At 44.1% G+C, this 23,561-nt stretch overlaps 1 protein-coding gene across 2 annotated transcripts in view; it reads right to left on the bottom strand.

The window, feature by feature from the left end:
• Positions 1–23,561, bottom strand: part of LOC111143154 (FGGY carbohydrate kinase domain containing) — a 401,671-nt gene that overhangs the window by 157,230 nt on the left and 220,880 nt on the right. For both annotated transcript variants that reach the window (XM_022496662.1, XM_022496661.1), the window contains exon 8: positions 12,949–13,052. In XM_022496662.1, coding sequence (XP_022352370.1) covers positions 12,949–13,052 — 104 coding nt within the window. The remainder of the gene's footprint in view (positions 1–12,948; positions 13,053–23,561) is intronic.

Below are 23,561 nucleotides of genomic sequence, written 5' to 3'. Positions count from 1 at the left end.
GGAAAAGCAGACTCCCCACTCAGCAGGGAGCCCCAAGGTTCAATCCCAGGACCCTGAGATCATGACCCGAGCCAAAGGCAGACACTTAACCTACTGAGCCACTTAGGTGCCCCTGAAATCATTTTTGAATAAAAAGATGAAAAACAAAAAAGGGGGGAGGCAGTTTCTCCTAAACATTGTTACTATGTATTATGTGCTTCTTTCCAGGTTTTAGGTTCTCTCAAATTTTTCTGAAAGCAGAGCTTGAAGCCAGGCCCAGCCCTGGGTAGGCTAGCAGGATACATTCTTGATATCATGTTAATGTTTTTAAGGAATAGATACAAAAGTCAGGAGCCTATCCAGATCTCACTTCCCCTAATATGATCTTGCTCTCCAATCTCTTCAACCTCATTTCCATCATCTCTTAGATGGAGAAATATACTCTGGGGGACCATTTTAGGTTACTACCTTCTAATGACATTTACTTTTTGTTTAATCTGAATATATTAGTATTACCTTTTATTAGGATCCAAAACATGGCTACTACATCTTTCTCTTTCTTCAATTAACCTTACATATCACAACAGTGAGGATTAGACCAGCACAGAACCCAGCACATGGTCCACAGGGAATAAATTCTAGCTGTTATTAAGTATAAACCTATTCCTTGCTCATTTTTGAAATGCTGTCCCCAAAAAATTCTTCTTTGCACACCAGGCAGGAACCTGAGGAGCCTTTTCCTTTCTGAATATTTCTTTCTCTTTTTCAGATCCAAGACTTTACACCCTTACACTTGGGGTTTGGTGTTTCATACCTATTTGACGGGGGATACAAATTACTTGCTGTTAGCATATCTCTGGGGGTTAGCCTGATTATAAACTATGTGTCGAACACCTAGGGTGTTCTCTAGAGACAGAGCATGAAGTAGGCTTTTCCCCAACTGCTCAAGGAGCTCAGGCTTATGGGGAAGACACACAGAATGGCAAGCGCTGGGCTGCAGCGGTGCGGAAGAGCCAGGAGGGTCCGCAGGGGCACGGCTGACTAAAGCTGGCAGAGGAAGGAAAGAGAGCCTCAGAGAGACCCCTGAGCTGGGACTTTGGTGAAGACGCACACCAGGGATGGCACAGTGACCGAGGACACGGGCTTGAGGTCCCTGTGCTTCGGTACAACCTCAGCTCCACTCCTTGCTCTGTGACCTTTCCACACCTCAGTTTATGCTTCTGAACACTGAGATCATAACTCAATGAGAACTACCCCCAGAACTTACCGTGAGTATCAAGTAACACAGAAAATGCTCAGTAAATGTGAATTATAACAATGGTGAGGATTCTGGTGATGATGGTACTCACCACGCAGAAGGGAGATGCAGCCCCTCATGCAGAGAAAGCACAGGCTCTGAGGCTGGTCAAAGGAGAGCACACAGACTCTTCTCCAGAAGAGTAAACACAAGTCTGTACCACTTCTAAAGCATTCCACATGGCAAGCTCTTCCCTGATTCATTTGATGGTCAAATCCAATGTGAACTGATCAAGAGATATTTAGAATCTCTTTAATTGGTGTGAATCCTCTCAAGTTTTACTGTGGAAATACTAATGTGTTTCATTGGGATGCAGACCCAGACCTGTATGGCAGTGTCATGTAATACACTGCAGACACACAGTATTAACTTTTAAAGTCTCTATTCTCAAACATCTTGGGCCCCGTGGAATTCAGATAAGGGTGTGTGAATGTGCCTGCCAGACTACAGAGAAGTGAGAGACAGTGAGGGATAAAGCTAGAGGTGGGTAGGGCCCAGGTCACGTGAGCTCTCCCATGCCCTGCTAGGATTCTGGGACTCAGGAGACACACCGAGAGATTTTACTCAAGACTGTGAAGCCACCAGACTTAATACTGAGGAGCCTCTTCACTGTGGGTCTGTCACGGTGGTCAGGGCCATATAAACTAGTGTCTCGCACAACCACAGTAAAACAAATATACATATTAATAAAACTGGCCAATTTGTCTCAAGTTCTCTCTTCTTTTTCACAGGCCATTTCCCTAATTCCAGAGAACCCTAGCCCTATATTCCAAGACCATAGTAAATCTCTCATCAAGGAGTTACATGGAAACATAAGGAAGTTTCAGTAAATTTTAACATGCAGGCAAGAGGACAGATGCCCAAGTCAGGGAGGATCCACGACTGCTCTAAGCCAAGCAGCACCTTCCAGCTAAATGTCCCGTTCACCTACAGAATCAAGACCCAGTGCTTTCCTGGCTCCACACAAGGCCACAACCAATGGCTGAGAAGCCCACACATAAATTTGGTAACTGGATATAGTGGATACTTTTCGATCAGTTTTGTGTTTTTGCTTTTGGCCAGTTTCAAGCCAAAATTCACTGAAAAACTCAGTTCTCAAGTAGGTGGAGTTTGGTTGCTGGATTGACCAATGTTCTGTGTCAAGTGGGAAGAGTCTGTTGATCAAAGAAAGAACGAAAGCCTTACAGAAGACTAGGTAGTTCACATGCTGTTCTCCCTTTCACACATAGCCTTAAATACATTTAAAAAAAAAAAAAAAGTAAATCAAACTGGTATGGCATGATCTGGTCTTCAATAAACTTGGATGTGTATGTGGTATACTGTATTTGGCTACCTAGTATGTTTCTGCCTGTCCTGTCCATCTATCAATCCAACAGGTACTGGTCCCAAGCCACATGTCAAAGACTGTGCTAAGTGCAAGGAAATGGAAAGCTACTGTTTTGAGATCTCTTTTTGTCCCCTCCCTAAGTAACAAAGGCTACATGCTGGTATCTTCATCATGTAACCAAAAGGATGCACACTAAAATTTTCTCCTTCTCAAATACCACTAATCTCAGTTCTATAGAGGCTTTAAAGATACATGGTAGGGGTGAATTTTAGAACATGTGAATGATCTTTCATTAAAACATTTTTTTTTTAAATACATATGACAGCATGCAGTCACTTTCACCTCCACTGGATTTAAGACTCCTATTTTTTTCTAATTGAATGTATCCTAAATTTTTAACAGCATGGTCAAATGCCCATTTAGTTTGCTTTTGAATAAATTTTTCTTTTGGCAGTAGGGAGCCACTGACTATTCATTAGGAAGAGACTTTCAGTCTCAATCTTACAGTCTTCACTGTTCAATAAACTTCTCATGGGTTCTTATTCTGGGATCTTTGGTTTCTTAGATGTTTGTTCCTGCTCCTCGCACTCTAACACTGTTTAAGCGGAAGAAGAGAAACTGTCCCTCACTTATAATGGCTCTGGAGGACAGAATTTATGAAAATTTAATTAACATGTGAAAAAAAGAGGCCCTTGGAGCATACAAGGGGAATGGGAGAAGGGAGAGAAAAAAAGAAGAGGACATCTACAAGGCCAAACTACTAAAACTTCTGAACTAAAGGCACACAGAACTAAGTGAATGGGAACGTGTCAAGGACCGTGGCACAGTACCCGGTCCTCGGAGAGGGCTTTAGGAAGGCTGTCTTCGGCATCTTTTTCACCCGCCCTGAGCCTCTGGAGAAGCACAGATACTCCCATAACTGCTAGATCGCCCTCAGCGGCCACACTACCAGAGTTACCCCCACAGCAGATGGGTGGTAAATGGGAAAAGGAGGAACAAAAAAATCAATGTGGTTTTCATTTCATGCTCTTCCAAACCAATATAAAAACATCTTCATGAGTTGGGAGGTTGGCCGCCTGTCTTCAAATTGCCTTTTCAAGTACTTGACCACAGAGCAGCAGGGAAACAGGGAAGACTCATAAATACTCTCTTCCCCAGGGACGACGGTGACAAGCGATGCTGTTTATTTTTATTGTTATCATTAGACTGGTGGCCTCTTGAGAGGCAGTGATTTGAAAGCCCAGGAAGTGGGGAAAACAAGAGCACTGTGGTCTAGCTTTGATCCAAGCCTAACTTTGCACTTCTCATCAGGCATTGGAAAAGATGTACCTTGTAACCACTCCACCCCCATTCCCACAAAACACACGTGCGCTCGGCTGGCTCGCCCTGCCGCCTGGGTCTCATCGTTCTGCCGGGAGTTGAGAATATCAGCTCTGCAATCGGGGAGTTGGAAACCGACCTCTAGGACTTGCTAGCTCTGTCTCCTTGGGCGAGTACTTGGTCCTTCTGAGCCTCAGTAACCACTTGTAAAATGGAAGGGTAATTCAGATAACTGCATCAAGTTATTAGGGAGGTTTGACCAGAAATTTACATTTCTCACCCCATCATAAGCATGTAGTACACATTAGCTGTGACTCTTACTGCCGCTAATTTTATTGTTTCCTTGCTTCTTTCACCATTCTTCTGTCTCTGTGGACAGCCAGGCCCAGGCCAGTTGACAAAAACCACTGGAAGCTTTTGTCTCTGACCTTCTGAGAGGCCTTGGGTCACCTAACCTTGTGTTGTTCCTGGTCTTCCAGAAACAGGCAACCAGACAGCCCTGCCCAGCTTTTATAGGAGTGGAATGGCTGGGCACACACACAGGAGGTATGACTTTGTAAGAAAACGCTAAACTCTTTTCCAAAGTGGTTGTGCCAGTTCACATCCCCACCAGGAGCATGTAGGAATTCAGTCCCCACATCCTTGCCACAACTGTGGCCCATCTAAAAGCGTGCAGTGGATCTCAAGGCGGCTGCAATTTGCATTCCCTTCTAAGTAATGATGGGGAGCATCCTTTGCTCCTCTAACTCTGGCCTGAGTGAGAGAGAGGCCCGGGCCACAACTCTGCTTTGGGGGATCATCCTCTTCCCTGATGTAAGGAAGCTGCAGAGCTACACCACGGCCATCTCCCAAAGAGCAAGGCTCTAACAACATGGCACAGTCTGATGGGGGCACAGCTCTGGTCAGAGTCCAGAGCCTAGGGCTCCTCAACTCTCTTTTCCCAAGAGAACAGACAGCAGGCTATAGAAGGACTCTGAGCCAAAATGCGTCCTGGTGAGCTGCTGAGGGGAGGAGTGGGGAATGTCAGTTCTAGTCCCAAGAGTACAGGGTGTGAAGGAGGGTGGGCAGAGCATAGGAATGGAAAGCTCTGGAAGGCTGTCATGTGGGGGAAAGGAGAGAAAGCAAGTATGGCTGGTCTGTGTCTCCCAGGACTCACTAAATAACATCACTCAATGAAAATCTGACTTCCCAGAGAGGCCAAATGAACACCCAGATGTCCCTGGTAAAGTGGACTGGGCAACAGAATGCCAACAGCTCACACGGGGAGGTCGGTGGGGGGTGCTTCTTCCACTCAGTCAGGGCCCCTCAGCAGAGACGGACGATGAAAGGCGATGCCACTGGGTCAGGAAGGAGTGAAAAGAGCCTCTGGAAAATCCAAGCACTTGCACACTTCTGGGGTGGTGGGCCACGTGGGTGGGAAGCAATCCAGCCATGCAGTCACCAGGCATCTGATAAGCCCGAGCTCCCGACAGGACAGGATGCGCCAACAGGGGCACAGGAGACACGGGCCCACTAAGCAAGTCTGCTTCACCGAGATACAAGTTGGTACCGGTAAAACGCAAATAATAGTAACTACTGGTCTGTGCTAGCGGCCAAAAGAAGAGAATCATAAACCATGTCAGAGTAGTTGGAGAATTAAGCTGGGCTGGAAGGAAACAAGTGAAAACTAACATTGATTGTATGGTTTTTTAAATGATGATGAAGTAATTTTTCTTTAGCGATTTAATTTATTTCTTTGTCAGAGAGGGAGCAGAAGCAAGGAGAGCTGCAAGCAGAAGGAGAAGCAGGCTCCCCACTGAGCAAGGAGCATGATGCAGAACTCAATCCCAGGACCCTGGGATCATGACCTGAGCTGAAGTCAATGCTTAACCAACTGAGCCACCTGGGAGTCCCAATGATGAAATAATTTCAATAGATATGTTTAGAATAGGGCCTGAAATACTGTAAGCACTATATAAGTGACTGCAGATAACTACAATTTTTACTTTGTATTTTTTTTTGGTCTTCTTTTCTGGTTTTTTTTTTTTTTTTCAACAAGCTTTGTCGAGGTGTAATTAGCATGCGCCAAGCTGCATATATTGAAAGTGTCTAATGTGATAAGTTTTGACATCGCATACACCAGTGAAGACATTACCATAATCAAGGTAATCATCTCCACCAACCCCCAAAGTTTCCTTGTGCCATTTGTGTTCTGCCTATCCTCCTGGCTGCCACTGTGCCTGCTCTCCCACCGCAGGGAACCAATGATCTGCTTTCTGTCATTATATGTTAGTCTGCATTACTTAGAATTTTAAATAAATGGCATCACAAAGTCTGTACTTCTGGGGGGTTTGGTTATCAGCATACTTATGTTGAGATCAATGCATGCCGTATCTTATATGAACAGCTCATTCCCTTTTATTGCCTAGTAGTAAAGCTTTATAATGGACATCCCAACAGCGTATTCATCTAGTTACTGTCGAAAGGCATTTGGGCTGTTTCCAGTTCGGGGGGTGGTGGCTATCACAAATAAAGCAGCTGTGAGCATCTCTGTACAAGTTTAGGAACGGACATAAGCTTTCATGAGTGGGATGGCTGGATCACACGGTGGGTGTACGTTAACTCTGGCAGAAACTGCTCAACTCTTTTCCAAGGTGGTTATGCCATTTCACATCCCCAACAGCAGCATGTAAGTTACAGTCCCCGAATCCTCACCCCGAGATTGGCCATTCCGGTAAGCGTGTACGCCACTGTGGTATGGGGTTGCCTTTTCCTCGTGACAAGTGATGATGGTTAGCATCTTCTCAGGTGCTTGTCATCCACATCTTTTCTTTGGTGAAAGCTCTATACCAACATTTGCTCATATTTTCATTGAGCTTGCTCTCCCTCTCCTCTGCACCTTTGGGAGAAGCTACTTAACCAAAAGGAAGAGCGAGGACTCTGAGGTCAGTCCCCTAGATGGCTTGAACATGGTATGACCCACCGAACTATTGTTTGCCTCAGTCTTCTCACTTAGGAAATGACAGTAATGGCGGCTATCTCACAGAACTGTTGATTACCTGACATAAAGGATCCAGCACAGTCTGGGTACACTATAGTACCTGACAGATGGTAGCAGCTAACACCATTGTCTTTCTCCTCATAATGACTAAGGCTGGGCCAGAGATGTTCAATGACCTCTGTCCAGCACAGCGTAGAACTTCCCTAGCCTCAAATGCCAGGAGAAGCACTGCCCTGAGCTTCCTGAGCTCAGTACTGGTCACTGAACCACATCAACCCTTCCCTCGACAAACTGATACCTAGCCTATAATCTATTTTCAATAAATGTGGTTATGAGGTCCTGGGTCAGCCTCCACATGGAGAGTCTCCTCAGAATGCTGGTGACTGAAGAGGGAGCGGGGCCCTTCATGCAGAGAACTCTAATTCTTTCATCGGTAGGCGTAACAGGGGTCCTATTTGTACCAGGTGGACCCCCTTCCCTGTCCACCTTTCTCAATGACCTCTGCCAACGCCACCTGCTAAAGAGACTGAGATAGAGAAACTGGTCCTTGTGCCTACTCTCTTCTTAGCAGTGACACCTGCGAACAGAACGTCATCTGTTCAAGGCCTGTGGCTGTTCTGCCCACCCATGGTGCCCTCCTGATGGGCCTTTACATAACCATATCCCATCCAGACCACAGAAGTCACCTCCATGGTGCTGTAGACACAAAAGAGAAAAACAAAATGCAGAGTGATGACAGGGCATGTGGTCTGAAACTGGGCTGGCAGGAAGTGTCCCAGTGGGATCAGGGAAGCATTATATCCTATAGGAAAACTTTCTTATCTACTCAAGACTTTGGGCAGGCCCTTCTCCCTATTCCTACCACACTCCAGTCATGCATGGACCATAGCGATCTCCATCTGGACTGAAGTTGTCTCCTTCTTGTTTCCTTCTCAATGAAGGCGGGCATGCCATGTCCATCATAATGATCTTAGCACCCTTACCACTTAGCCAGGCAAGTACAAGAAAATGCTTCCGTCATGAGTAAATGATTTAATGAATGATTTAAAAATAAACTTTTAATTTTAGAACAGTTTTAGGTTACAGAAGACTTATAAAAATATACAGAGTCCCCATATACCCCACACCCAGATTCCTCTACCATTAATACCCCACAGAAGGTATAAATATCACAGTTACAGAGTAATATTGATATATTATTACTAAATGCCTTACTTTATTCAAATTTGCTGAGTTTTCACCTAATGTCCTTTTTCTGTTCTAGGACCTGACCCAGGACCACATATTGCATTTAGCTGTCACATCTGTTTAGGCTCCTCTTGGAGGTGACGGTTCTTGGGACTTCCCTTATTTTTTTGATGACCTCCCCAGTTTAGAGTAGGGGTCAGGTGTTTCATAGAAATTCCCTCAACTTGGATTTGCTGATTTTTTCTTAGGATCACACTGTGGTTACGGGTTTTGAGGAAGATGATAAAGTGCCATTCTCATTAAATCATATCAATAGTACATATTATCAACATGGCTTATCACCATTGACGTTGACCTTCACCATCTGGTGGAGGTAGCATTTGTCAGACCTCTCCACTGTAAAATTATATGCCCCCTTCCTTTTTATACTGTCTGCTTTGAAAGAAAGTCACTAAGTGCAGCTCACCCTTAAGGAGTGGGAAATTATATTCCACCTTATTGATGGGGAAGTATCTACAGAAATTATTTGGAATTCTGCAGGAGACATCTTTCTTATTCATTTAGTCATTTATGTATATCACTATGGACTCATGACATTTGTGTCATACTTTAGGTTATTATCCAATACCACTTTATTTTGCTGCCCACATTGTTCCAGTCTTGGTCACTGGGACCACCTTCAGTTGGCTTATATATGTTTGGAGCATTTCCTCACTTTTTTGGTACTACTAGATGCCCCAGGCTTAGCTCATCCATTTCCTGTTCCAGTCCTAGAATCAACCACTTCTCCAAGGAGTCCAAGCTCTTTTTATTGGAGAAATGCATTAGAAACCAAGATCTAGGTATCGGTGTGCTTGGAACAACTAGCTACTGGGGTATCCTAGTTTCTAGCTCTTCTCAACTGTCAGAGCTAGGAAATAGAAGTATGTTTACTAACAAATAGACATGTGTAGATATATATACATGCATCTATAGATATCTCCAGATACTTGTATACTTTATATATATATATATATATCTACAGATATTTGTATATACTTGTATATGTATCTATGTATAAACTAGATGAAGCTGCACATGAGTTTGCTCTGATGCCTCTAATTCAAATCTATTACCAAATGGATCATTCTGGCCTTCACAAATCATTTTTTAATAACAGCACTATATTTGGTCTTTTATGCTGGGAGTAGTGATGAACTGTTTGTAAAGATCACCCCACTGAATCCTCGAAACATCTTTATGGGTAAATACTACCGCCCACATTGAACAGATGAGAACACTGAGGGAGTGGAAGAAGGAGTATCTGACCTAAAGGAAGTAAGTGGTGGGGCTCGCATAGGAGCCTACATCCTTGAGATCGACAGAGGACCACCATCCCCACATTCATCTGAGTCCTTGCAAAAACCGCAGTTCTGAGTGATTTAAGATGCACACATAATTCCCAGCCCTCAACAGCCAGTGTTCTGTTCACATCTTACCTCTTCAATACTTCTTCCACTTCCCAGGGTCCTCTCCCCATCTGACATGCTAACCACAACACAAATTGCCAAGTTACAACCTGACTTGACGACCCCAGGGAAGGGGTGTTGGAGCTATGGCAAGGATCAGCTCCATCTGACCCCACGACTTTTCAACCTCCGGCTAACCCCTGCTGTGTATTATGTTGGGTTTGGGGGACTTGCTAGTAATTAACTCTGAGCAAGCAGCTCTGCTTTCATGGAGTTAAAAAAAAGAACAAGCATTCTTTTTGTCTTGTTAATTAAATCATCTAAAGGAAGATAAATGTAGAGCCCACACCTATATCTTCCAAAATATCAAAGGCCTGATTAGTCTAAGTCTTATGTTCAACCTCAAGCTTTTTTTCCAGATTCCTGGAAGTAATAGGGACCAGGAGGTGAGGAACTTCTAAGTATTTATTAGTATTTGCTTACTTGGACGTTCATTCATTCATATGTAGAAAGAGGCAATCCGGATCAGGCACAAAATATTCTTGGGAATTTTGACTCAATCAACATACTGAATCAGAAACGTCAGTGAACAGACAGGAAGAAACAGAATCCTTTAGACCAGGTTGAACACTACTTTTTGAAAAGCCCAGAGTCCCCTTTGGTCCCTGTATTCTGTTTGGTGAATCTTTCCTGACAGTTGGTGGTTTTATTTGCCAGAACCACAACAAAGGGGGTCCTTGAGTTTCCCTGGGAGTGTTTCCTTAGACCTGCACCTCTCCTACACCTCACAAAGGTGTTATTGTTGCTGGCTCACTGGGCGCCCGGCACCTGAGCAAGATCAAAGGCATTTTCTGATGCCGGCATGACCACAGTCTAGCCCTCGCCACATAACATTAAAGCTGATGATTAATCCCATTGGCCCAGAAGGTCCTTTCCCACTCCCAAGTACAAAGCTGGATGGGGGTGGGGACTTTATTTCCAGCACAACACGACCATAATAAACCGGCATTTTATGGCCCTAATTCATTGCAACCAACTGCAGCTGCCCATCAAACTTGCTAAAGCCCCAACAGTTGCTTCATGTGAGCCTTATATATCACTAGGAGAGTGTACTAAGAATCTCCACCATTTCTGAGTCTCTGCTCTAGACTAGAGACATACGTGCACAACTCACACTAACCAGCAACACCAGCCCCGATGGGATGGAGGAAGGATGTGAGATTGGAGAAGTAGCTCACCTCTCAGGTCACAAGCTCAAAAAGTGCATGAGCAGGGGTTCACCCCGCATCTGGAGAGCTCTGAAGCCCAGGCTGGCTCCACTTCTTTGAGGGATGTGACCATGGGGCACAGCACTGCGAGGAACTGAGTGGGATCTGAGTGCTGGGTGTGAGTGCTCGGCTCCAGCTTAACAGCTTGTGACCCAGGGAACATTTCTGGATTTTTCTATGCCTTAGCTGCCAAATTGGCAAAATGGATCCTGTAGGAAAAGGGAGTACCAATCCCATTAAGAGACAAGGAGAATGAGGAGTGGGGACATGACAGAGTCCCTCAGTTTCGTTTGGATTTGCGTCTGCTCAGAAGTCTGAACTGAGTGTAGTTAAAATGTCTGAAATTCAGATTTCACAAGAGGAACCAGATTAGACGCACCCCTGTGAAAATGGGAGTGATTTAAATAGGTTTCAATCGGGGTTCAGTGAAGAAAAGCTAGGCGGTGTAGACTCATGTCCACGTTGATGAGGGTGGGCTGCCCGGCCGGGTACCTCCTGGGTGAGGCAGCCCGAGGCCTCTGCAGACCTCTCCCTTCAGAGACAGCTGGGCCCTACAACAGGGCTGCTGAGGGGATTTTAAAAACTCAATTAAAAAAGTTTCACTTAAGACCTTGTCCATAGAAACAAACAAAAGGAAAACATTTTTTGTTTTGTTTTGTTTTTTTGGCTTTCTTTTGGCGGGGGGAAAGGGCAGGATCAAGGGAATCTATGACCTTGGAATCCAACATAAATGTCCCCTCAGGAAGGTGTCCCTAAGGTGACCCTTCCCAGGCAGAGTCAGTCCCTGCGTCCTTTCTGCCCGACAGCACCAGCGCATCTCTTTAAGAGCTAACCACCACGGAGCGCTCCCTTCATGGCAAGCGCATCACAGTCTCATTTCACACTCAGAACGCTAGGAGCCGTGTACGAGGACGCTCCACATTTTGTAGAGAAGGAATCTGAGCCCCAGAGGCCTAAGTGCCTTGCCAGGGGCCCCATACTTAGTAAGCAGAGGAAGTACAATTGGAAACCAACAGGGCTGGATCTACCATGAAATGGGAAGTGGTGCACACTGTTTGGCACATGGTAGATGCTCAGGATCCCAGGTTCCATCTGCACGGATATTCTGGGGCCTTGTATTGGTAATGCCAGCTATGATGATGCCTCATCGATAGGACGACTTCTGTCACCCTTATGTCCCCAAGGTTTAGCACAGCTCCAGACACAAGAAGGGAGAGGAGTAAGTACATAAATGTATCACTACTTACTCAACCAGAATATTTAATGATAAAAAAGGCTCACTGGTCCCTATTGCTACTCACCATAGTTTGACATGGCACCTGATTCCCTCCATGGTCACAGAGATTCTGCCCTGGACTGGGTCCACGCTCATCCTCGCCCACCTTCCCCCCGCCCCCCGCCTCCTCCTCCTCCCCCTCTCTCCCTCTATTTTACTCATCTGGGAAAAATCCAAGGAGTCGTCCATCTAAGTTTAACAGAGTAATGACTTTTAAATAAAAATATGGTAGAAATGGGTACTTATCGAAATGGAATGCTTTCAGACTCATGCATTTAAAGGAGATATAAATTTTAGGGCAGGCACTAAATTTTAACTGCAATCTTGGAGAATGCCTTTCCACTAATTCATGGAGAAAAATTAACAAAGTGAAAATTGCTTATCAGTGTTCTTTTGAAGTCATGATATGCAGCCCAATTCTATAGATCATCAAGGCGCTTCCAGGGAGATGGATTTATATTGATTTGGAGAGAGCTCAGCAGCCAAGGAAAACAGACACCCCTTTGCAGAGAAGACTCAGCAACCCATTAGGGACAGATCAGCCTGGGAGCAAGGCGTTGCCACCCTTGGATCCAATTTCAGCCCTCACGCCTGAGCTTTCTGACCAGGGAGATGTCAAAGACAGACTCAGACCTCTACACTTTTTAAGAATCTGGCCCCTGGACAAAGATACAGCAAATTTAAGCACAGCTTTTGGGAGATGGGCTGGGCTTCTGGCTACACAGAGCAGGCAGGCAGCAGGAAGGGAAGGAACTGACAGGCAAAGGGGTCAGCAAGTCACATCTCCTCTTAGGCTACCCCCCTCCCCCTACAGCCCGCTCCCCACCCGCTGGTGGTCGCCCTGCCCTCTACCCAGCAGACTCACCCCCATGTGACAAGAAGACGTTCCACAGATGACAGCCAGCCGTGACGTCATTGGCTGTCCCTCACAGGCAAGGCCGTACCCTCTCACATCTGCTCCAATCACTCCTGTGAGAAAGCAAAACAAAACAAACCCCTCTTTAAAAAAATAATAAAATAAATAATGAGAAAAGAACACTAAGAACAAGCATACAACAACACTCCTTTATACAGCCAAACACTGAGAGAGCGTTCTGCATCGGCCGGTGTGGGGAACCTAGGAAACATGTGATGTCCGTGCTTTGTCTGGTCCATGTACAGCGTCTAACTGTTGTAGGAATCCTAGTCACTGTCATTAGAATATTCAAAGCAGCAGCCATCAGGAAATACCAGGCACTATGCTGAACATTTATGTGGAGGACCTCCTTTTATATTAACCCTGTCCATTCCGTCTTGTCAATGCCACACCCATCGGTGGAGAAACTATACAGCAGGTTTCAGGAAGTGGGAGCTGCAAACATGCCAACATTCCTCACTACAACACGGACAGGGGTGCAATGTGCTGGGGCAGGGCAGAGACTGGGCTCCGGGTGACCTCCCCAGCTCCACCCAGCACCAGCCTCGACCCCACTCTCCGCTGTCTTTCCCACTTCAAGGCCTTTGTACTTGTTCTTCCTTCCATCTGAAATGCCATTCCCCAACCTCTTTGCCAGGCTACTCCTATTTATTCCTTACTCAAATGTTACTTCCTCAGGCGGCTTCCCTGGTCCTCCAGGAAAGATGGGAGTCTCCCTGTTCAGTATTCAAACATACCCTTGAACTTCCCTAGCACACAAGACAGTGTTTTGGTTTTGTTTTTTAATTTAAACTCAAGTAGTGTATATGTGTGTGTGTGTGTGTGTGTGTGTGTGTGTGTGTGTATAGCCAATATATAGCACATCATTAGTCTCAGCTGTAGTGTCCAATAATTCATCAGTTGCGTATAACACCCAGTGCTCATCATATCACATGTCCTCCTTAATGCCTGTCACCCCATTACCCATCCCCCTCCCAGCTACTCTCCAGCAACTCTCAGTTTGTTTCCTATAGTGAAGAGTTCTCTCATGGTTCTTCTCCCTCTCTGATGACTTCCCATTCAGTTTCAGTTTTCCCTCCCTTCCCCTATGATCCTCTGTGCTGTTTCTTATACTTGCACATGAGTGAAACTATACGATAATTTGATTTACTTATTTCGCTCAGCATAATACCCTCCAGTTCCATCCACGTTGATGAAAATAAGATTTCATCTCTTCTGATGGCTGAGTAATATTCCATTGTGTATATATACACCACACCTTCTTTATCCACTCATCTGTCGATGGACATCTGGGCTCTTTCCATAGTTTGGCTATTGTGGACATTGCTGCTATGAATATTGGGGTGCAGATGTCCCTTCGGATCACTACATTTGTATCTTTAGGGTAAATACCTAATAGTGCAATTGCCAGGTTATAGGGTAGCTCTATTTTTAACTTCTTGAGGAACCTCCATACTATTCTCCAGAGTGGCTATATCAGGGCATTCCCACCAGCAGTGTAAGAGGGTTCCCCTTTTTCCACATCCTCACCAACATCTCTTGTTTCCTGACTTATTAATTTTAGCCATTCTGACTGGTGTGAGGTGATATCTTATTGTGGTTTTGATTTGTACTTCCCTGACACCAAGGGATATGGGGCATTTTTTCATGTGTCTGTTCGCCATTTGGATGTCTTCTATGGAGAAATACCTGTTCATGTCTTCTGCCCATTTCTCGACTGGATTACTTGTTTTTTTGGGTGTTGAGTTTGTTAGGTTCTTTGTAAATCATGAACACTACCCCTTTATCTGATATGTCATTTGCAAATATCTTCTCCCATTCCATAGGTTGTCTTTCAGTTTTTTTTGTTTCCTTTGCTGTGCAGAAACTTTTTATCTTGATGAAGTCCTAAAAGTTCATTTTTTGCTTTTGTTTCCCTTGCCTTTGGAGATGTGTCTATCAAGAAGTTGCTGCAACCAAGGTTGGAGAGGTTGCTGCCTGTGTTCTCAAGGATTTTGATGGATTCCTGTCTCACATTTAGGTCTTTCAACCATTTTGAGTTTATCTTCGTATATGATATAAGGAAATGGTCAAGTTTCATTCAGCAACATGGGGCTCTCCAATTTTATTGGGTGCACCATTTATTGACGAGACTATACTTTTTCCATCGGATATTCTTTCCTGCTTTGTTGAAGATTCATTGACCATATGGTTAAGTGTCCATTTCTGGGTTCTGTATTCTATGTGTGATCTATGTGATCTATGTGTCTGTTTTTGTGACAATACCATACTGTCTTGATAATTACAGCTTTGTAATATAGCTTGAAGTCTTGGATTGTGATGCTACCAGGTTTGGTTTTCTTTTTTTAACATTCCTCTGGCTATTCAGGGTCTTTTCTGATTCCATAAAAATTTTAGGATTATTTGTTCCAGCTCTGTGAAAAGTGTCGATGATATTTTGATAGGGACTGCACTGAATGTGTACATTGCTCTGGGCAGCATAGACATTTTAATAATATTTATTCTTCCAAACCATGAGCATGGAATGTTTTTCCATTTCTTTGTGTCTTCCTTAATTTCTTAAGTGTTCTGTAGTTTTTAGAGTTCAGATCTTTTGGCTCTTTGGTTAGATTTATTCCTAGTTATCTTAGTGGTTTTTGATGCAATTGTAAATGGAATTGATTCCTTAATTTCTTTCTTCTGTCTCATTGTTACTTTATAGAATTCCAACTGATTTCTGTGCATTGATTTTATATCCTGTCACATTACTAAATTCTTATATGAGTTCTGGAGTTTGGGGGTGAAGTATTTTGGGGTATTCCATACTGAGTATCATGTTATCTGTGAAGAGTAAGAGTTTGACTTCTTTGCCAATTCGGATGCCTTTCTTTTTGTTGTCTGATTGCTGAAGCTAGGAGTTCCAGTACTATGCTGAATAACAGTAGTGAGAGTGGGCATCCGTGTCATGTTCCTGACCTCAGGGGAAAGCTCTCAGTTTTTCCCCATTGAGAATGATATTTGCTGTGGGCTTTTCATAGATGGCTTTTATGATACTGAGGTATGTGCCCTCTATGCCTACACTGTGGAGAGTTTCAATCAAGAAAGGATGTTGTATTTTGTCAAAAGCTTTTTCTACAAGAACTGAGAAGATCATATGGTTCTTGTCTTTTTTTTTTTTTTATTAATGTGGTGCATCACATTGATTAACTGATTTGTAGATGTTGAACCACCCTTGAAGCCCAGGAAAAAATTCCACTTGGTCGTGGTGAATAATCCTTTTAATGCACTGTTGGTTCCTACTGGCTGGTGTCTTAGTGAGAATTTTGGCATCTGTGCTCATCAGGGATATTGATCTATAATTCTCCTTCTTAGTGGGGTCTTTGTCTCATTTTGGTCAAGGTAATGGCCTCATGGAACAAGTTTAGAAGTTTTCCTTCCCTTTCTGTTTTTTGAAACAGCTTCAGAAGAATAGGTATTAAACACTGGTGGTTTTAAAAGCCTACACTGCCTGCCTCTTCTATAATAAAAGCTTCTGGAAGCTGGCACTTTCTTATCCACATGCTGAGAAGCCCAGCCCCCTACATAGATGCTGGTGCAGAGCAGGAGGCAAAAGTACCAATGCGTGGGAATGCAAGGATAAGGAAGACAACTCCCTGTCCTCCGAGTGTTCCCAGTCTGGTGAGAGAAAAGAGAACCCTAAAGGTATGGGGGTATCAGGATAGGATGGAAACGTGGAGACCACAGGAGCAGCCTAGTTCAACCAGCAGGGGTCAGGGAGGTTTCCCCAGAAGGTATGTCTACGCTGTTCTGCAGGAATTGGCCAGGGGAAAGGGGGGGGTGGGGGTGCCTCCTCAGGCCATAAATCCTCAGATATTGACAGTATTGGCTGCTCAGCAAGCAGGCCTTTCCAGAAAGCAGGATCTCAAGGGCCAATGAGAGGCTCTCACATTCCAACAACTTTCTAGGTTTTTCCAAGGCTTTTTCCAAATTCTACCTTCCTAAGCACAGCCATTTAAAAACCTGGGCCATTGTTCAGAGGCCCAGCAGCAGGGGGAGGTAAGACTCTTTCAAACTTCCTGTGGTGATTATTACCGCAATGAGGTCCCAGCAACCCGGTGATTGAGGTCTGAGACTGAGCCCATAAGAGTCCTGGGCCTACTGGCTTTCATCAGGTCCCTTGCTCTGCTCAGCACTGCAGGATCCTGCAGACTGCGGTTCAACATCGGCGGGGAGATCTGAAGGCTGTAGGAAGTAGAGAGCCCCAGTGTGTCTCCTTCTCCTGCATGACTTGAGCTCTGCTGACAGGGCCACACAGCTCTGATATCTGCTGACACCTTTGGACTCTGGTAACCTCCTTCTTCCTTTGTCACTCTGGCCTGGGGTAGTAGCAGCTTCCATTTTGCTGATCGCTGGCTAGCTTCACAAGGACGTAGCCCGTCCTGGCGACTTTGTTATTTGGGTCACCAATTTTCTGTACTAAATTTCCTGTTTTTTAAATACTTAGTTTATATTTTTCTAGGTGGACCCAGAGTGATACAGCTCCCCATACAGGGCACAAAGGGTTTTGCACAGGAAGAAACCCTAGATCTGAGCTAGTATTAACTGAGCTAGTATTAATGCGCTCTCTCCATACCTGTCTCATTTTATTCTTAAAACCACTGAATGTGACTGGTACTGTTATCATCCTCATTTCAGAGAAGAGGAAACTGAAGCTTACAAATGAGGGATAACTTAACCACGTTCACATAGCTCACAAGAAGCAGGGTTAGCATTCATATCCAGGTTGGTTCGTTCCTAGGTTGTTTTCCAAGATAAAAACCCAATAACTGGGTGGCTGATATTATCTGTAGATCTCAAAATACTAGGGTCTTAAAGATACTGATCCTGAGATCCCTGACAGAAGAGGGGTCAGCCACTGGTGGTCCACAGTGTTATAAATAAGTTCAGGGAATTCCTGATGATGGCCTATACTTACTGACTCTACATATATAAAGCACAGGCAAAGCGTATCTCACAGGGTTTCAAATGGGAAAGTGAGAAAAAAATAAGTCTATAGTAACTATTTCCTTATTTATTCTCTAGTAGATTCATTGTTGGTACATCTAGGCTTGGAATCTGAGGACTAGGGCATTGTAATGGGAGAAGAGTAGAATTTGGAGACAGGAAGACCAGCTATAAAATGAAGACAACAGCAGTATCATATGGTCACTGGGATACTAAGGAGATTTCAAAAATAAAAGTTTGATTAATGGTAGCTATGTCTCCATTGCTACTATCACAATGACCCTCACCACTAGCACCATCATCGGCACCAACAACCACTCAATTATTTCCCAAGAGACAGCTGTATTCTTTCTTCCCTCCTAGCAAATATATCAGACATCTAAGATAGGCTGAGTGCTGTGCTGAGCTCTTTAAATATTATCTCATTTAATTTCCACAATGCCTACATTCTTTCCCTTCCTCAGCAGATGCAGAAGGAAAGGTTCAGAATATTCAAGTGACACGCCCAAAGAACATGATGCAGATAGAAGGAGTGTCGGGACTGGACGTCGTTCTGTCCGATTCCAAAGCCCATGTTCCTTCTACACTCCTTCAGTTTTTGATGTTGTATTGTCTCACGTGAGGGAAACACATTTGTAAATATCGGCACACCACAGAACACTGGTAAGAGCCATGGGTTGAGAGTTAGAAAAGCTGAGTTTAGCCCCAATTGTGCCACACTACAACAAAGTCTGAGCCATTCCTCCACATCCACAATGTATACGTGAAGTTGCAAGTGGGGATCCTTTCTCTGCTCTTCTCGACATACAACACATGGTGCTTCTTCAAAAAAAACAAGTAAAGTGTCTCCTTTTCTAAAAACAGGAAGGCAGAAAAATGCCTCCCCAAATCCTACACTCTCGAGCTCTGAGATGTTGATCACCTCAGGCCAGGCTCACCTAACACGGGCAAGAGGCAGGTCACGTCCAATTCCCTCAGGAGAAGCCCTCTAACCCTGATTCAGGTCCAGCCCAGTCCCCAGCAGGGCAGAGCCGACGCCTGCTCTGAGGCCACAGGAAACTGAGAGCTGGTGGATCTCATCTCGTTTTTCCTTCAGACACACAGAGCTTAGAGGGGCCTTCCCTGAGAAAAGAGGCCCAAAGCAGAGAAAGCAACCAGGCGCAGGAGGAGCTTTCTCCTTTCTGAATAAATACATTGCACAATCCAGAGAGGACTCAGGCTACACGTGCACATCAGAAACAATTCACAAGATGAGATTTTGACAAGCGCAGCCCTCAGCGCTGCTGGGGCCCTTCATGGAACTGTAAAGTGTCAGTTTATTCAGCATTCTGCAGAAAGTTATTTAAAGGGCAAAATTAGCAGGTGAAGAAATAGGGAGGCCAAAGAAGTAAGACATTCAATCTTATTTTTCCTGAAACTTGCACAATGCTCGGCTGATGGTAGTTGCTCAATAAATTTTTGTTGAATGAAAAAAAAAAAAAAACCCAAAACCAGCAGGAAAACAAGCTTACAGAGTCACTGAATCAATGCAAGCCTTCTTATTTAATGATCCCTACCCTTCCACATACACAGAACACGGTTTGTACCAAGGAACAGGTTTAAAATGAAATTAAAAAGAAAAAAATTAAAACTTCATGTATAGCTCTCCCATTTTCCCTTATAAACTGTCTCCCTCCCTCTCCCCTATCTACCAACCATCCATCCATCCTTCCATCCGTTTTCTGAACATCTACTACATTTATGTAAAAGAAAATGGAAACTTTGCAAATGTTATGATTAAGAGTAAGTTAACCTGTAATTTATCAAGCCACACTGCTTTGAAAACTTTAAAGGATTATGTGGAAGAAAATCATCTCAAGTACTAGCCTTTGTGTTATAATTATCTCGTACTTTATAGCTAGATAAAGTACCTTATAGCTTGCAAAGCATCCTCAAACACTGAGCCCTTCATTTAGCTTTTAGAAAATCCCATGATATGTTATTTTCTCTCTAGGTCATAGTCGAAGAAACTGAATTTCAAAGACATGAAGTAACTCAGTCAAATTTATTTAGCTACTTAGAGGCAGAGGTAAGGACTCAAACTAGGATTTTCTAAGTCTGTAGTTTTTTGTGTTTTTTGGGGGGAGGGTTGGTTTTCCCCTGTGTTGGAAAATAAAAAGGTCTGCTACAGATGTGTTGGCATCTTGAAAAAAAATCCCTTGAAATAACAGTCTCAGACACATTTTCTGAAGAGAAATACAAGGGTTTTTGAACACTGCATAAGACTCTATCATCTTTTGATTATGGATTTGGCCATTTGGAGGGAAGAATAGATTGATAATTCTATCAATCTATTGATTGAGAATTCTAGCAAATGAGTTGTTCTACTATGACCCTATCAGCCTCACCGGGGAGGAGGCTCTCTGGAGACCATCAGCCTCACGTTTATAAGGCCTGCACCAGCAACAGTCAGCTTCTGGAATGGTTAGAACCGTCTCAAAGACGTTTCACTCTGCAGAGGACCAAACACTAGTCTATGCACAAGAAAAAATGGCACTCTATTCTTCTAATACTCTTTCAGGCTATCCGGAATAGAACATATGAGGTCAACATTATAGTGTTGTGCTTAAAGACATGGGCTCATTCGTTGTGTGACCTTAATCACATATCTTCATCTTTGTTTCCATTTCCAAATCTGTACAATTTGAATAACGGTATCTTCCTCTAGGACTGCTACAGGGATTAGATGTGTGAATATATGTAAAGTGCTGCCCAACAGAAAGACAATGCTCTGAGATGATGGAAATGTTCTAGATCTGCACGGTCCGATACAGCAGTCACCAGGCCCACATGGCAAATGAGCACCCGAAACGGATCGTGCAACCGAGGGACTGACGCTTTTCTCTCGTTCAGCTTTGCTGAAACAGCCATGTGTGACCCGCGCATGCATCCAGCGCAAGCAGAGCACGCCCAGCATATACGAACATCTGACTGTCTTTGTTACTGTAATTACTGTTGTCCTCAGACTGAGAGACTTGACTCTCACTTATATGCCCTTGGGCAACGCCTTGATCTCAAAGAACCTCAGGTCTGGTATCTGAAGATTCTGGAATAACAACACTTACCTAACAACATTGCTGTGGGAATTAAGTGAGATGCATATGGAACATACCAGTACTTAATAAATGAGAACCTTAAATCCAGGACCTGTGGAAGTGCTTGGCACAACTGTACAGTCTTTCTACTTAATCCTGTGTCTTGCTCATCCATACCACTGGTCATTTGCTTGTGCTGTTCCTTCTGCTGAGAATATTCGTTCTACAATACACTCTATCCCCTGACAATCACAGACTACATTTTGAAGACTCAACTCTTTCAAAAGAAGTCTTCCCTGACCACATTATTCCTCATCCCCCCAGGTACTTCGGCCAGGGAGAGCCAACAGAGCCTTTCTTACACCCCACTCCCTGACACTGTCCAGATTCATCCGTGTATCTGTGATTTCTTTGTGTACACAGCTGTCTCCCTCTACTACACTATGAGTAGACTGAGGCCAGGGCAGTGGCTCACTAAGTTTTGTTGCTGTTGTTATTTTAAGGCTTTTTTTTCCCCCAGTATTTTATTATTTATTTGTCAGAGACAAAGAGAGAGAGAGAGACAGAGAGCACAAGCGGGGTGGGGGTGGGCAGCAGAGGGAGAGGGAGAAGCAGACTCCTTGCTGAGCACAGAGCCAGATGCGGGACTCGAATCCAGGAATCTGGGACCATGACCTGAGCTGAAGGGCAGACACTTAACCAATTGAACCACCCAGGCGTCCCACTACTGCTGTTTAATGTATGAATGGATGGATATGGTAGAAGGCAGAATACTAGTAAAGCCCAAGGCATTTTCTAGAAAAAAGTGGCAGATGTAATCATGGAAAAATGCTGAAGCAGTTTGAGTGACAATTTGTGGGTAATAGTAAAATTATTACTAGAGCCTCACAACATATCTTGTTTAGAAGAGTTAAAAATCACTGGCAAAGAGGAAAGTTCCTAAGACCCTTACGCTTACTGCAAGATGGCTCTGTGCCTGACACTTGCCAAACTACAGTATTAACTCTTCTCCCAATCCCGAGAGGTAGTTATTACTTCAGTTTTACTAACAGAGAAAATGAGACCAACGTTGTCAAGTAACTTGTTCAAGATCCCTCAGAGGGAGAGTGGGGGAAGGGGGTATCACAAGTGGTTCCACTGAACGCTAAATCCTAAAGAGCCTACAGAAATGAGTTCCTTTCTTTTTAACTGTGTGCAAGAATGCAAAGGATTTACACTCAGCATAGCTGAACTCGGATCCCTTCCAGGATTTATTGTTATAATACCACTACGGCAAGCCCACGGGGTTCCTCTGAAGCCCAACACTAGAAGGAGAATGAAACAGCTGAAAAGATTTCTGTGAGCCTGGCGTTTGATGAAATACCACTTTGGCTTTTAAATTCGGTTTAGAATTCACCCAGTCTAAATCCTGAAGTAGACTTCTCTTTAAAAACAACAATATAGGGGCACCTGGGTGGCTCAGTGGGTCAAAGCCTCTGCCTTCAGCTCAGGTCATGATCCCAGGGTTCTGGGATCGAGCCCCACATCGGGCTCTCTGCTCGGCCTGCTTCCTCCTCTCTCTTTGCCTGCCTCTCTGCTTACTTGTGATCTCTGTCTGTCAAACAAATAAACAAAAATCTTTAAAAAAACAACAACAACAACAATATAAACCCCTACATGATAATCCTACAAAGAAATTTTACATACCCTGGCATGGCCACTGTCTCCCGTCCTCACACTGCACTCTCCACAGAGCCAGAAAGAGAACAGCGAGGGGTCTCCATCTGAATGAGATGTAGACAGACTTTCACTGGCTACTTGAACTAGTTAGGATGTAATGGTTAAAAACAAGGGCTCTAGAATTGGACTACCTGATTTAAAGATTACTTCACCTTCCTGTGCCTCAGTTTCCTTGTTGAAAAAATTGGAATGATAACCATGCACAACTCATAAGGCTATTGGGCAGATGAAGTGCAGAGAACAGTGCATGGGACACAGTATACTCAGTATATTTTTGCCATTGTTGTGACGACTGGCAACTCTTGGTCGGGAATGTTAACAGCACGGCTTGGCAAGAGAGCAGACGCTCTTGTTGGCATGGTGCGTGCCTTGCCTGAGTTATTTGGGTTTACTTGGATTCACTGGAACATTTTTGTTTTCCTACCCTTGCATACACAACCGGTGACAGAATAATGGGGGGCTCAGAGGAATAAGGAAGATGAGGTACCAGATAGCAGCAACAATCCAGGCTAACATTTTAAACATTGTTGAGAATAAACCAATAGCTGTTTTGTCTCTAAAAGCTGCAATAACATGTAGCACTCCTCATACCACAATTCTACTTGGCGATGGCATTTCTCACTTCTTTCTAAAAGCTACACTCTTCCATGACTGGCACCAATCAGAAACCAATACAAGACCCTGGGAGGGCCAGAGAACAAAGAACCAATCTTCAGAGAACTGGGTCTTACTCCTCTGTCCCTCCCTTCTGGCCAGAAAGATCAAATCTCGAAGGTAGACTAATAT

This window comes from Enhydra lutris, unplaced genomic scaffold, assembly GCF_002288905.1.
Source record: "Enhydra lutris kenyoni isolate GAN:26980312 unplaced genomic scaffold, ASM228890v2 scaffoldscaffold9, whole genome shotgun sequence".
Lineage (NCBI taxonomy): Eukaryota > Metazoa > Chordata > Mammalia > Carnivora > Mustelidae > Enhydra > Enhydra lutris.
Note: the sequence above shows the minus strand (reverse complement) of the source record. Positions and strands in the feature narration are given on the sequence as shown.